A 13,832-nucleotide genomic window follows, 5' to 3' on the forward strand; every position below is an offset into this window, starting at 1 on the left:
CATGTTGCTAAGTAACCAGGGAACCTCTAGCTAGCCAGCAAGCTAGCATAGCAAGCAATTCTAAAGGGACTGCAAACGAGTTAGCATAAAATTGTTTTAGTTAGCACAAAAAATTGGTTTTCTAAATATTAGCACTTCCTAAAGTGGTCAGAGATCTAAACACAAAGCGACTTTTATGCATCTAGACCAGTCTTTTCAAATTGAGCTTCGTATTCTGATAGCAGAAGTCGTGTAGACATGACTACTGTTGCAAATGGTGTGCTAAATTTCCTACATTCTACAAACTTTATTTGTGCACGACATTGTAATTCTGTTTATTTGGATGCAACCTGTATGTGGAAGGATAAATGTAATATTCCCAGCCAAATCGGAGCAGGGTAACATTAGGTGCACATGCTAGCTATCTCTGTGAGGCACCACATGGAATGCAGCATTTCCCCCAAAGACTTAGTTTACCAACAACTGCAAATTTGACTAAGAAAGTAGTGTTATAAGGACAGAAAGCACACCTGTTCATTTTGAGGCACTTTTATTTATTTGTTAGTAACCCCAAAATCAATTCCATAACATCTTAAACAAACTAGAATTGTGTATACAAATCACATGTCCAATACAAAGAAACAAGCTTTTATTCTCTCAGATTCAGTTCAAATACATTTGTAAAATACTTTCATGCATTAAGTGCACATTTTAAGTTTGCACTTTTAAAACTGGCTCCAATGTACCTGGCAGACTACAAAGTCAATCAAGTACTTGACCGAGCGCTGTTTTGTAGTATTACAAAACTGTAAACTTAGGATCCCTTTGGCAAGTAGGGATAGAGTTAGAATCTGGGCATGGGGATCTGGGGGGAGTAGTCAGTCAGCAGAGAGACCATCAGACCCTGCAGAGATGGAGAGAAATAAAGAATTAAAGAAAGAGAGCATGAGGCACAAATAAAAGAAGAGAAAGAAAGAAGCTCTCCTTGAGAATAAAGAGGTCAAATTTGAAATGGGCTGAGGGTAATAAATCTGAACTCATCACGAGGCCGCAGTGGCTGGTGGGTCTGTGTACCCACATCCATATTACATTTTTTATTTAACCTTTATTTAACTAGGCAAGTAAGTTAAACACAAATTCTTATTTACAATGACAGCCTACCAGGGAACAGTAGTGCCCCTGAATAAAGTAGTGCCCCTGAACAACTGCCTTATTCAGGGGCAGAACGACAGATTTTTACCATGTCAGCTCAGGGATTCGATTCAGCAACCTTTCGGTTACTGGCCCAACGCTCTAACCACTAGAATACCTGCCGCCCCTATATCCACACATGCAGTCAGAGCCGACCCTAGCCTTTTGGGGGCCCTAAGTAATTTTTTGTTGGGGGGACCCCCCATCTTGTGAGCAAAACATTTTGACAGCCCTGCTCTTGACAGCAGAGATTTTAAAAACTGTTAAGTTAATTTCCTACACATGGGATGTAGAGAAAATATTGCAGTTTTAAAGCAAGTTGTAATTCTACACATTTTGCCATGGGGCGGATAGAAAAATGTGCAGTTTTAAATCCAATTTCCTGCAATTCTACACATTTTGCTATAGGGTGGAGAAAAATGTTTGCAGTTTTTAATAGGATATCTGAGTGAGACTGACTAACAAAATCAATGTGGGCCCTCGGTCAGTAATTCGACCATGATTACTACAAGTTTAGATAGCTGACTAGACTAATTTACCAATCACAAAATGTTTAGCTGACATGGGCTTATTGAGGTACTGTCAGTGACTGACATGACAAGAGAAAAACTGCTGATGCACGACCACATTTTGAAACTGCATCTTGTGTATTCTACTATTCTAACTGTCAACAGTAAGTTGAGACCCCGACTGAGTTGCTAAAAAGGCAACTTTAACTTCATTCAAATACTACTATTAGTCCACATTTAAGTATACAGTGTTACTGTATACAGTTTAGTTTACCATGATGGTCCACTTCCTGTTCTCAGCCTCAGGGAAGACAAGTGAGCGAGAGGAGTAGAACACCTGGTCGTCCACCTCTTCTTGTTTCCGTGGGAGACAGTGAAGGAAGGTCCAGTCTGGCTTTGCCACACTTCCTGTCTGGGGTGGACATAACCAGGAGACATGATGATTGATTCATTCCAAATTTACTCCTAACCCCTAGGCAGATACATGAAGGGGTTAGAGGTAGGGGGGCTGCCTGGGGGAGGGTTAGTATTCAGCAAGAGAATACTCATCAATTTATTCACTATTTGAGTCTGTTGTATGTACCTGCATGGTGATCTGGTAGCCAAGGAAGTCCTTGATCCTCTGTTTCTTCTCCTCCTCCTGGCCCATGCTGACCCAGGTGTCTGTCACCAGGACGTTACTGCCTCGAGCTGCCTCCACTGGGTCAGAGGTCAGGAGAAACTGGGTCCCATGCTGACACACAGCAGACAAAATGAAGGACATTGTGCTATTGGTATTGACACCATTAGTATTGATCAGAATAATAATAACAACCAGGTAATACAATCCTAATAAAGAGTCTGACGCCATAAGTCTAGAAATTCTCACCTGTTTGGAGAGTCTCTGTGCCTCCTGAATGATGCTGCTGTCTGGGTCATAACCCTGAGAGGGAGGCAGGGCAGAGTGATGGGGTTAGTTAGAGCTGAACTACCAGTACTATACAGAGTGATGGGGTTAGTTAGAGCTGAACTACCAGTACTATACAGAGTGATGGGGTTAGTTACAGCTGAACTACCAGTACTATACAGAGTGATGGGGTTAGTTAGAGCTGAACTACCAGTACTATACAGAGTGATGGGGTTAGTTAGAGCTCAACTACCAGTACTATACAGAGTGATGGGGTTAGTTAGAGCTGAACTACCAGTACTATACAGAGTGATGGGGTTAGTTACAGCTGAACTACCAGTACTATACAGAGTGATGGGGTTAGTTACAGCTGAACTACCAGTACTATACAGAGTGATGAGGTTAGTTAGAGATGAACTACCAGTACTATACAGAGTGATGGGGTTAGTTAGAGCTCAACTACCAGTACTATACAGAGTGATGGGGTTAGTTACAGCTGAACTACCAGTACTATACAGAGTGATGGGGTTAGTTACAGCTGAACTACCAGTATTATACAGAGTGATGGGGTTAGTTACAGCTGAACTACCAGTACTATACAGAGTGATGGGGTTAGTTAGAGCTCAACTACCAGTACTATACAGAGTGATGGGGTTAGTTAGAGCTCAACTACCAGTACTATACAGAGTGATGGGGTTAGTTAGAGCTCAACTACCAGTACTATACAGAGTGATGGGGTTAGTTAGAGCTCAACTACCAGTACTATACAGAGTGATGGGGTTAGTTAGAGCTCAACTACCAGTACTATACAGAGTGATGAGGTTAGTTACAGCTCAACTACCAGTACTATACAGAGTGATGAGGTTAGTTAGAGCTCAACTACCAGTACTATACAGAGTGATGGGGTTAGTTAGAGCTCAACTACCAGTACTATACAGAGTGATGGGGTTAGTTAGAGCTCAACTACCAGTACTATACAGAGTGATGGGGTTAGTTAGAGCTCAACTACCAGTACTATACAGAGTGATGGGGTTAGTTAGAGCTCAACTACCAGTACTATACAGAGTGATGGGGTTAGTTAGAGCTCAACTACCAGTACTATACAGAGTGATGAGGTTAGTTACAGCTCAACTACCAGTACTATACAGAGTGATGGGGTTAGTTACAGCTCAACTACCAGTACTATACAGAGTGATGAGGTTAGTTACAGCTGAACTACCAGTACTATACATAGTGATGGGGTTAGTTAGAGCTCAACTACCAGTACTATACAGAGTGATGGGGTTAGTTAGAGCTGAACTACCAGTACTATACAGAGTGATGGGGCTAGTTAGAGCTCAACTACCAGTACTATACAGAGTGACGAGGTTAGTTAGAGCTGAACTACCAGTACTATACAGAGTGATGGGGTTAGTTAGAGCTCAACTACCAGTACTATACAGAGTGATGGGGTTAGTTAGAGCTGAACTACCAGTACTATACAGAGTGATGGGGTTAGTTAGAGCGCAACTACCAGTACTATACAGAGTGATGGGGTTAGTTAGAGCTCAACTACCAGTACTATACAGAGTGATGGGGTTAGTTACAGCTGAACTACCAGTACTATACAGAGTGATGGGGTTAGTTACAGCTGAACTACCAGTACTATACAGAGTGATGGGGTTAGTTACAGCTGAACTACCAGTACTATACAGAGTGATGGGGTTAGTTACAGCGCAACTACCAGTACTATACAGAGTGATGGGGTTAGTTAGAGCTCAACTACCAGTACTATACAGAGTGATGGGGTTAGTTAGAGCTGAACTACCAGTACTATACAGAGTGATGGGGTTAGTTAGGGCTGAACTACCAGTACTATACAGAGTGATGAGGTTAGTTAGAGCTCAACTACCAGTACTATACAGAGTGATGGGGTTAGTTACAGCGCAACTACCAGTACTATACAGAGTGATGGGGTTAGTTAGAGCTCAACTACCAGTACTATACAGAGTGATGGGGTTAGTTAGAGCTGAACTACCAGTACTATACAGAGTGATGGGGTTAGTTAGGGCTGAACTACCAGTACTATACAGAGTGATGAGGTTAGTTAGAGCTCAACTACCAGTACTATACAGAGTGATGAGGTTAGTTACAGCTGAACTACCAGTACTATACAGAGTGATGGGGTTAGTTACAGCTCAACTACCAGTACTATACAGAGTGATGGGGTTAGTTAGAGCTCAACTACCAGTACTATACAGAGTGATGGGGTTAGTTAGAGCTCAACTACCAGTACTATACAGAGTGATGGGGTTAGTTAGAGCTCAACTACCAGTACTATACAGAGTGATGGGGTTAGTTAGAGCTCAACTACCAGTACTATACAGAGTGATGGGGTTAGTTACAGCTGAACTACCAGTACTATACAGAGTGATAGGGTTAGTTAGAGCTGAACTACCAGTACTATACAGAGTGATGGGGTTAGTTAGAGCTCAACTACCAGTACTATACAGAGTGATGGGGTTAGTTAGAGCTGAACTACCAGTACTATACAGAGTGATGAGGTTAGTTACAGCTGAACTACCAGTACTATACAGAGTGATGGGGTTAGTTAGAGCTCAACTACCAGTACTATACAGAGTGATGGGGTTAGTTAGAGCTGAACTACCAGTACTATACAGAGTGATGGGGTTAGTTAGAGCTCAACTACCAGTACTATACAGAGTGATGGGTTTAGTTAGAGCTCAACTACCAGTACTATACAGAGTGATGGGGTTAGTTAGAGCTGAACTACCAGTACTATACAGAGTGATGGGGTTAGTTAGAGCTGAACTACCAGTACTATACAGAGTGATGGGGTTAGTTAGAGCTCAACTACCAGTACTATACAGAGTGATAGGGTTAGTTAGAGCTCAACTACCAGTACTATACAGAGTGATGAGGTTAGTTACAGCTCAACTACCAGTAATATACAGGTCATAACCCTGAGAGTGAGGATACAGAGAGCCCCAGTACATGTCACTAGCCACAAAACACAGTGGCTTTGCCAATAAAAATAAACTGATATATAAAGGAGGAAAAGGGAGCGAGGGGTAGGGGAGAATGTGTACCTTGGGTGTGGCGACTCTAAGATGGACACCCAGTTTGGCTGCGGTCATCATGAAGGAGTGCAGCACGTTGTTTCCGTCTCCGATCCAGCTTATAGTCAGCCCACTCAACGAACCATAATGCTCCTGTAAAACACAGAGCGGCGACATTTTGAATCTGGCACAGTTGGAAAAGGCTATACAGACACTCCTGACCTGCAAAACAGTATTTACAGAATTGGTTAGGGAGGGGTTAAAGGGCCAATGCAGTTGTTGTTATCTCAATATCAAATCATTTCTGGGTAACAATTAAGTACCTTACTGTGATTTTTTTAATCAATTAAAATGGTAAAAAGTAAACTATAATAGCTTAGCAAATGGCAATTTCCCCAAGCAAGAAATGTGTTATGACTGTCTGGAAGTGGTCTTAGTGTGGAGGGGAAAACTGAAAATGTGCTGTTATTGACAGAGGTTCTTATTTGTCTATGAACTCATTTACAGCATGCCAAAACTCCATCCCAATAAAACAGGCAGACATTTCAGATGGTCTTTTCAAACAGCTCTTACACTAAAAGGACATTATCATAATTTTCACAATATTATTCTAATCTCAGAGTGGAAATATATACTTAACAAAAAGATAAAAACGCAACATGCAACAATTTTAACAATTTTACTGAGTTACAACTTATATAAAAGGAAATCAGCCAATTGAAATACATTCATTCGGTCCTAACCCCAGCTGCCAAACTAACCCTGATTCAGATGACAATCCTACCCATGCTAGATTATGGAGACAATCTATAGATCGGCAGTTAAGGGTGCTCTCGAGCGGCTTGATATTCTTTACCATTCGGCCATCAGAAGTGCCACCAATGCTCCTTATAGGACACATCACTGCACTCTATACTCCTCTGTAAACTGGTCATCTCTTTATACCCGTTGCAAGACCCACTGGTTGATGCTAATTTATAAAACCCTCACTCCCCTCTATCTGAGATATCTACTGCAAACCTCATCCTCCACATACAACACCCATTCTGACAGTCACATTCTGTTAAAGGTCCCCAAAGCACACACATCCCTGGGTCGCTCCTCTTTTCAGTTCGCTGCAGCTAGCGACTGGAATGAGCTGCAATAAACACTCAAACTGGACAGTTTTATCTCAATCTCTAAATTCAAAGACTCAATCATGGACACTGACAGTTGTGGCTACTATGTGTGATTGTTGTCTCTAACTTGTTGACATTTGTGCTGTTGACTGCACCCAATAATGTTTTGTGCTGCTACTATGTTGTGTTGCTACCATGTTGTTGTTATGTTGTGTTGCTACCATGCTGTGTTGTCATGTGTTGCTATGTTGTTGTCTTCGGTCTCTCTTTATGTAGTGTTGTGTTGTCTCTCTTGTTGTGATGTGTGTTTTGTTCTATATTTATATTGTATTTATTATTTATTTTAAATCCCAGGCCATCGCAGAAGACCTTTTGGTAGGCCGTCATTGTAAATAAGAATTTGTTCTTAACTGACTTGTTAGGTTAAGGTTAGGGTCAGATTTAGATGTTGGTTGTTTTACAGGTCAGGAGTGTCCTTATAGCTTCACCGGTCTATATCTGATACTTTGTTCAGAGATGTAAACTGGTGAGGGCCCAAAAAAGGTGACACTTTTTTTTGCACTGAAACATGCAAAACAATCCCTGCTAAGGGGAAATGCAGGTTAACTAATTAAACTACAAAGAATATGATCTACATGATCAGTCTCTGTGTGTAAAATAAAAAGTGGTTAATGTGAACCTAACTCACAGCTAAACATTTTAAAGAAAGCAATCCAATGTGATTTGTTGCCTAGACTTTACTGCAAATGACACTCAAGTCTTGAGAAAAAACAAGACACTAATATTGCAGTTAGCCATGACAGCCTTTATAATAGAACGCTTGTTATCATAACAGCCTTTATAATAGAACGCTTGTTATCATAACAGCCTTTATAATAGAACGCTTGTTACCATGACAGCCTTTATAATAGAACGCTTGTTACCATGACAGCCTTTATAATAGAACGCTTGTGACCACAGGCATCTAAATATTGCACTTGGGAAAAAAACATCTTAAAGTAGAATGAAACAAACAGGCATTCTATGTTTGCTCTATTATAGGGGCCACTATAATAGACATCGGTCAAGTGCACAAGGCTACATGTGTGCAAAAATGTTCACAGAATAAAACATTAAATAATCCCCCATCAGGGGCCTCCCGGGTGGCGCAGTGGTCTGTGCCACCAGAGATTCTGGGTTCGAGTCCAGGCTCTGTCTCAGCCGGCCGCGACCGGGAGGCGCACAATTGGCCCAGCGTCGTCCGTGTTAGGGAGGGTTTGGCCGGCAGGGACATCCTTGTCTCATCGCGCACTAGCGACTCCTGTGGCGAGCCGGGCGCAGTGCACACTGACCAGGTCGCCAGGTGTACGGTGTTTCCTCCGGTCGCTTGGCTCTCGACCTTCGCCTCTCCCAAGTCCGTACGGGAGGGAGTTGCAGCGATGAGACAAGACTGTAACTACTACCAATTGGATACCACGGAATTGGGGTGAAAAAAAGAGGTAAAAAATATAAATAATAATAATCCCCCATCACTCACACGTGTTACTGTCAAGTTCAACACAACAAAAACAATATATTTGGGCTACACTGTACATTATTACATTGTACAGTTTCTGCCTGTGGACATCTGTTCTACAATGTGCCAGCAGAGCATGATACCCTTTGTTGGCACAAGGAGTCGTATACCAGTTAATACTATATCGATTTGGTTAGGTTACTAACGTTAGCTCATCTGATGTTCTGAGAACCTGAGCCCTAGGACCATACGTCAGGACTACCGGGCATGATGACACCTTGCTGTCCCCAGTCCGCCTGGCCTTGCTGCTATTCCAGTTTCAACTGTTCTGCCTGCGGTTACGGAACCCCTACCTGTCCCAGACCTGCTGTTTTCAACTCTTAATGATCGGCTATGAAAAGCCAACTGAGATTTATTCCTGATTATTATTTGACCATGCTTGTCATTTATGAACATTTTGAAAATCTTGGCTCTCTCTAATTTTCTCCTTCTCTCTTTCTTTCTCTCGGAGGACCTGAGCCCTAGGACCATACGTCGGGACTACCGGCCGTGGTGACTCCTTGCTGTCCCCAGTCCGCCTGGCCTTGCTGCTATTCCAGTTTCAACTGTTCTGCCTGCGGTTATGGAACCCCTACCTGTCCCAGACCTGCTGTTTTCAACTCTTAATGATCGGCTATGAAAAGCCAACTGAGATTTATTCCTGATTATTATTTGACCATGCTTGTCATTTATGAACATTTTGAAAATCTTGGCTCTCTCTAATTTTCTCCTTCTCTCTTTCTTTCTCTCGGAGGACCTGGGCCCTAGGACCATGCGTCGGGACTGCCGCCCGTGGTGACTCCTTGCTGTCCCCAGTCCGCCTGGCCTTGCTGCTATTCCAGTTTCAGCTGTTCTGCCTGCGGTTATGGAACCGCCACCTGTCCCAGACCTGTTGTTTTTCAACTCTTAATGATCAGCTATGAAAAGCCAACTGAAAATTATTCATGATTATTATTTGACCATGCTTGTCACTTATGAACATTTTTGAACATCTTGGCATAGTTCTGTTATAATCTCCACCCGGCACAGCCAGAAGAGGACTGGCCACCCCTCATAGCCTGGTTCCTCTCTAGGTTTCTTCCTAGGTTTTGGCCTTTCTAGGGAGTTTTTCCTAGCCACCGTGCTTCTACACCTGCATTACTAGCTGTTTGGGGTTTTAGGCTGGGTTTCTGTACAGCACTTCGAGATATTAGCTGATGTACGAAGGGCTATATAAAATAAAATTGATTAATTGATTGTAACGTTAGCTGTCTGACTTTATGAGCCAGCTAATTTTCACACCATAAACTCAATTATTTGACCAGTTAAGTTGGCTAATGATGCTCAACATTTCTCTGGCTAGCTAACGGAGAATTCGATCCAACTAACGTTAGCAAGATACTTAACAATGATAACAATACTTGTTCCACCACACTTTTCCCTCAGCTCAAACGCCAGTTGTTTTTCGGTTACAGCTCGTGAAGTACGCTTCACTTTCTCATCCCGTCTCCGTGGTCAGGCTTCTCACCTACTTTACCTCTTCGTTATCGTTCAGGGGACGCGCTGCTGTACTGGCAAACTGCCATTCCTCTCTCAGCTCTTTCCAGAGTGCGCGCTGATGCTGTAGCTAGCGAATTGGTTGTCTCTTCTCTCTTCAGCCGCGTGCTGCATTCTGATGTTAGATCCAGCCAGTATTACTCCAAACACGGATCACTCTTTTGCATCCAGCCAGTAGTCATCCAAAGCCCCCCCCCCCCCCCAAAAAAAATCCAGCCAATAGTCATCCAAAGCACCCCCTCGGATCTACACGAATCCCGTAGGTCACCTATTTTGGATTGAAAACGGCGAATTTCCCCGAAAGGTGAGTAGTTTGCATCCCTGTTTGTTAGGCTTCAGTACCTGCAGGGTGAGGAAGTCAGCGAGGATCTGGATGGGGTGGTAGAGGTCAGACAGGCCGTTGATGATGGGGATGGAGGCATCCTTCACCAGCTCCTCCAGAGTAGTGTGGCTGTTCACCCGTGCCAGGACTATGTCTGACAGCCCAGAGAGAACCCTGCACACACACACTATAAAGTTTGATTCCAATGGTGATGATAACCTGGTGTAGTCAAGGAGCAAAAAGTTGGCTATTGCTGTGGCCGTGGCTGACTGACTGACCTGGCTGTGTCTGTGCTGCTCTCGTTCACTCCCAGGTGGATGTCCTGAGACGTGAGGAAACAGGGGTGTCCTCCCAGCAGAGAAAAACCTGCAGGAAGTACACGTTATAACGGGCTTATTCAAACGCACAAAATGTTACTATTGCTGATAGAAAGTAATTGCATATTCCACATGGAAGACAGTTGTGTCCATTCATCATGCATTTATATCTGCAATGCAATGTTCCTCTTTACTAAACAGGGGAAAACTATGTGGTTGAAATAGTAGGGAGAAGTGAGTCTAACTGAGTTACATTTTTGCCACAAATGGAGGGAGAGTGTCTTTTCAGCAGTTTCATTGTGTTCTGCATTAGTCCTGATTCCTGACTCATTCAGAGTTGTGACCCCATGAAAGAGTGCAACTGAACTTTCCAATGCACCCACACATTTAAAATCACAGCACAAAAGCGATGTTGGAACTTGTATTTGCTGTATCTTAAATATCCACAATGATGTAAGAGGCTTGAAATTACTTTTAATTGAACCACTCCCTAAGTGATTGTGCATGACCCAACATGAGTAGCGGAGCTATTTTGCTTTTTCTCTTCTCCAAAAGCGTAGATAGACCATACCCTGACACAAATGTAACTCACACCTGTTTCTGTGGACATTCTAGTTCTGGTGCTCCTCTTCTCAAATATCATGGCAATCGACTTCCCTTGAAGAAGAGGAAGGTACTGCAAATAGAAGTGACCATTATCTCACTTGAACTCGATCAGCAGTGCATTATAAATCTTTCATTTGAAACTAAAACTTCTGTTCGTGACATGGATCCTCACTGTACCTGTTTTTCATGTTTGATCCTGTGCTTTAGATCACCTGACACCCATAGAAGATGTTTGATCTCATCTGAGCTGAAGTCTTTTAAAGTCAGAAAACTGCGACCCTTGAGGTTGACCGGACACAGAGCTAATGTTCCAATGCTGCAAATGACAAGAGGATAAAAATAGACAGACTCCCCATTCAAAAAGGTGCATTTACAAGTCTCAAAAACACGACAACAAATACAGTGTGGCACTCTGAATGTTAAACTATGGAAATAGATTGTACTGTAAACTACTTTGCTTGACAGCTGAGCTCACTTTTGACACTTTGCCAATTAATCCGCGTGCTAGCTAGCCAACGTTTCTGACTAACGTTACTTCTCTTACCTAAAATGCCTCGCATGGACGCTTTGGAGAGTCTTCAGTCCATAGAACACTGAATTCTTCATGGCAAGTATTTTTGTTGTCATGACAGATTAAAATACTATAAATTTATAAATTTATATCTGAAAGAAAATAAAGTTGAATGAAAAAGGTGAAAACAGCATGTGTGTGTGTTGTTGCCTGTATCCACTGAGTAGAGTGGGTGGGGTTTCGTCTCATCAAATATCGCACATAGATTGGTAGTTTACTTTTTTTCTTTTCCGAAATTGTGCTGATTACTGTCGGATGTGAGGGCGCTCCTCTTTCACCGTTTTTTCCCACCACGTCACTACGTGTTTGTTGTGAACAACAACGTGAGCAACAATAATGGAATCGGCGGTTTGCCTTCAAAATAAAAGTCCGACTTGAAATTGATGCAAGCGGATGAAAATAGTGGAATCATGCCACAATTGGACTAGACTAGGTAATGCTAAACAAGGTTGGAATGTCGTTATATAAATTAAACAAAATACAATAATGAGTTAATTTGACCCACCAAAAAACCAGTTAAAGTCGCATTGTGGATGTATAGACTTCAGAATTGCATTTGGAGCATACTTATATTGTCAAAGACCCCAGCCACCCCAGTCATAGACTGTTCTCTCTACTACCGCATGGCAAGCGGTACCGGAGTGCCAAGTCTAGGACAAATAGGCTTCTCGACAGTTTTTACCCCCAAGCCATAAGACTCCTGAACAGGTAATCAAATGGCTACCCGGACTATTTGAATTGTGTGCCCCCCCCCAACCCCCCCAACCCCTCCTTTTACGCTACTGCTACTCTCTGTTTATCATATATGCATAGTCACTTTAACTATACATTCATGTACATACTACCTCAATTGGGCCGACCAACCAGTGCTCCCGCACAGTGGCTAACTGAGCTATCTGCATTGTGTCCCACCACCCGCCAATCCCTCTTTTACGCTACTGCTACTCTCTGTTCATCATATATGCATAGTCACTTTAACCATATCTACATGTACATACTACCTCAATCAGCCTGACTATCCGGTGTCTGTATGTAGCCTCGCTACTTTTATAGCCTCGCTACTGTATAAAGCCTGTCTTTTTACTGTTGTTTTATTTCTTTACCTACCTATTGTTCACCTAATACCTTTTTTGCACTATTGGTTAGAGCCTTTAAGTAAGCATTTCACTGTAAGGTCTTCACCTGTTGTATTCAGCGCACGTGACAAATAAACTTTGATTTGATTTGATATTGCAATGTACAGAATTACTTATAGATCTTGGGTCCATGAAATGGGGTATCAGCCTACTCAGTGACACCTACAGAACACAACTGTCCCACAATAAGTGGTACGACGCTAATATTTGTGAAAACTCGTCACAGTTGTGTTCTGTGAGTGTCTGCTCACATGAAAACATACTACTGTTTACTATAGAATTCTATAGTAAACTGTAGTATACTGTAAAATACTCTACTACACACTGTAGTATCACTCGATCATGTGTAGTACGTACCAGAGAATGTTGTAGTATACTGTAGAATACTATAGTAAATACTACAGTATTATCCCCCCCAAAAAACACTGAAGTAAATACGACAGTAATGTCCGCAAAAACACGACACTTTTTTAACTATACTACAGTTTTCATTTCCATATACCCTGCCCATTCCCCTCCCCCATACTGCAATTTGTGCCATACATAAGTGAGAAACCTACATGCCAACTATATTTCCGACCACACCTACGGGTAACAGGAAGAGGATAAGCACTATGATAGAAGCTTAAATTTTAGCAACATCAAATCTGGTTTGACTGTTTACATGAAGTTGAGATAAATAAAGGAGAACTCCACCACCCCCTTCCCCTTGTACTTTGCCAAACCTGACCTTCACCAGACCGATACATGGAGAAGAGGGATAGAAGAGGGCATGAAGCCCTGAGATGTCCCTACCAGTCCCAAAGATTGTCGTTGTCAAGAAGATATCAACTACTGACAACATCCTGAGGCTGACAAAAAAAGAGGTGATGGTGGCTGTCTTCTTGGACATTGAAAAGGCGTTCGATAAGATGTGGCACAATGGGCTCATCTATAGGCTATAGGATACAAACCTGAAATTCCCCACTCAGATGGTCATTCTTTTAAACAGCTTTTTAAATCAGCGGGAGACAGCGGTGAGGGTGGGAGAAGCCACATCATTCAGGTTCTCTCCAGAGGCAGGAGAAC

At 42.5% G+C, this 13,832-nt stretch overlaps 1 protein-coding gene across 1 annotated transcript; it reads right to left on the minus strand.

The window, feature by feature from the left end:
• Positions 1–576: 576 nt before the first annotated feature.
• On the minus strand, positions 577–11,895 carry otc (ornithine transcarbamylase). Its single transcript, XM_039006454.1, has 10 exons — positions 11,602–11,895; positions 11,235–11,373; positions 11,046–11,127; positions 10,413–10,500; positions 10,155–10,308; positions 5,655–5,777; positions 2,548–2,601; positions 2,263–2,412; positions 1,954–2,091; positions 577–883 (listed from the first exon to the last, which is right to left on the minus strand). Exons 1-10 carry the CDS (start codon positions 11,682–11,684, stop codon positions 824–826), a joined length of 1,071 nt encoding a protein of 356 aa, XP_038862382.1. The 5' UTR covers positions 11,685–11,895; the 3' UTR covers positions 577–823.
• Positions 11,896–13,832: the final 1,937 nt, after the last annotated feature.

Source organism: Salvelinus namaycush, chromosome 13 (genome assembly GCF_016432855.1).
Source record: "Salvelinus namaycush isolate Seneca chromosome 13, SaNama_1.0, whole genome shotgun sequence".
NCBI classification, from domain to species: domain Eukaryota; kingdom Metazoa; phylum Chordata; class Actinopteri; order Salmoniformes; family Salmonidae; genus Salvelinus; species Salvelinus namaycush.

What these genes read in the sequence shown, in the direction of transcription:
- otc (XM_039006454.1), bottom strand. Translation starts at nt 11,684, where the DNA reads ATGACAACAAAAATACTTGCCATGAAGAATTCAGTGTTCTATGGACTG. An exon ending in GGATCAAACATGAAAAACAG is followed by an intron (nt 11,128 to 11,234) that starts GTACAGTGAGGA and finishes TTCTATTTGCAG; the next exon opens with TACCTTCCTCTTCTTCAAGG. An exon ending in CTGACTTCCTCACCCTGCAG is followed by an intron (nt 5,778 to 10,154) that starts GTACTGAAGCCT and finishes TGTGTTTTACAG; the next exon opens with GAGCATTATGGTTCGTTGAG.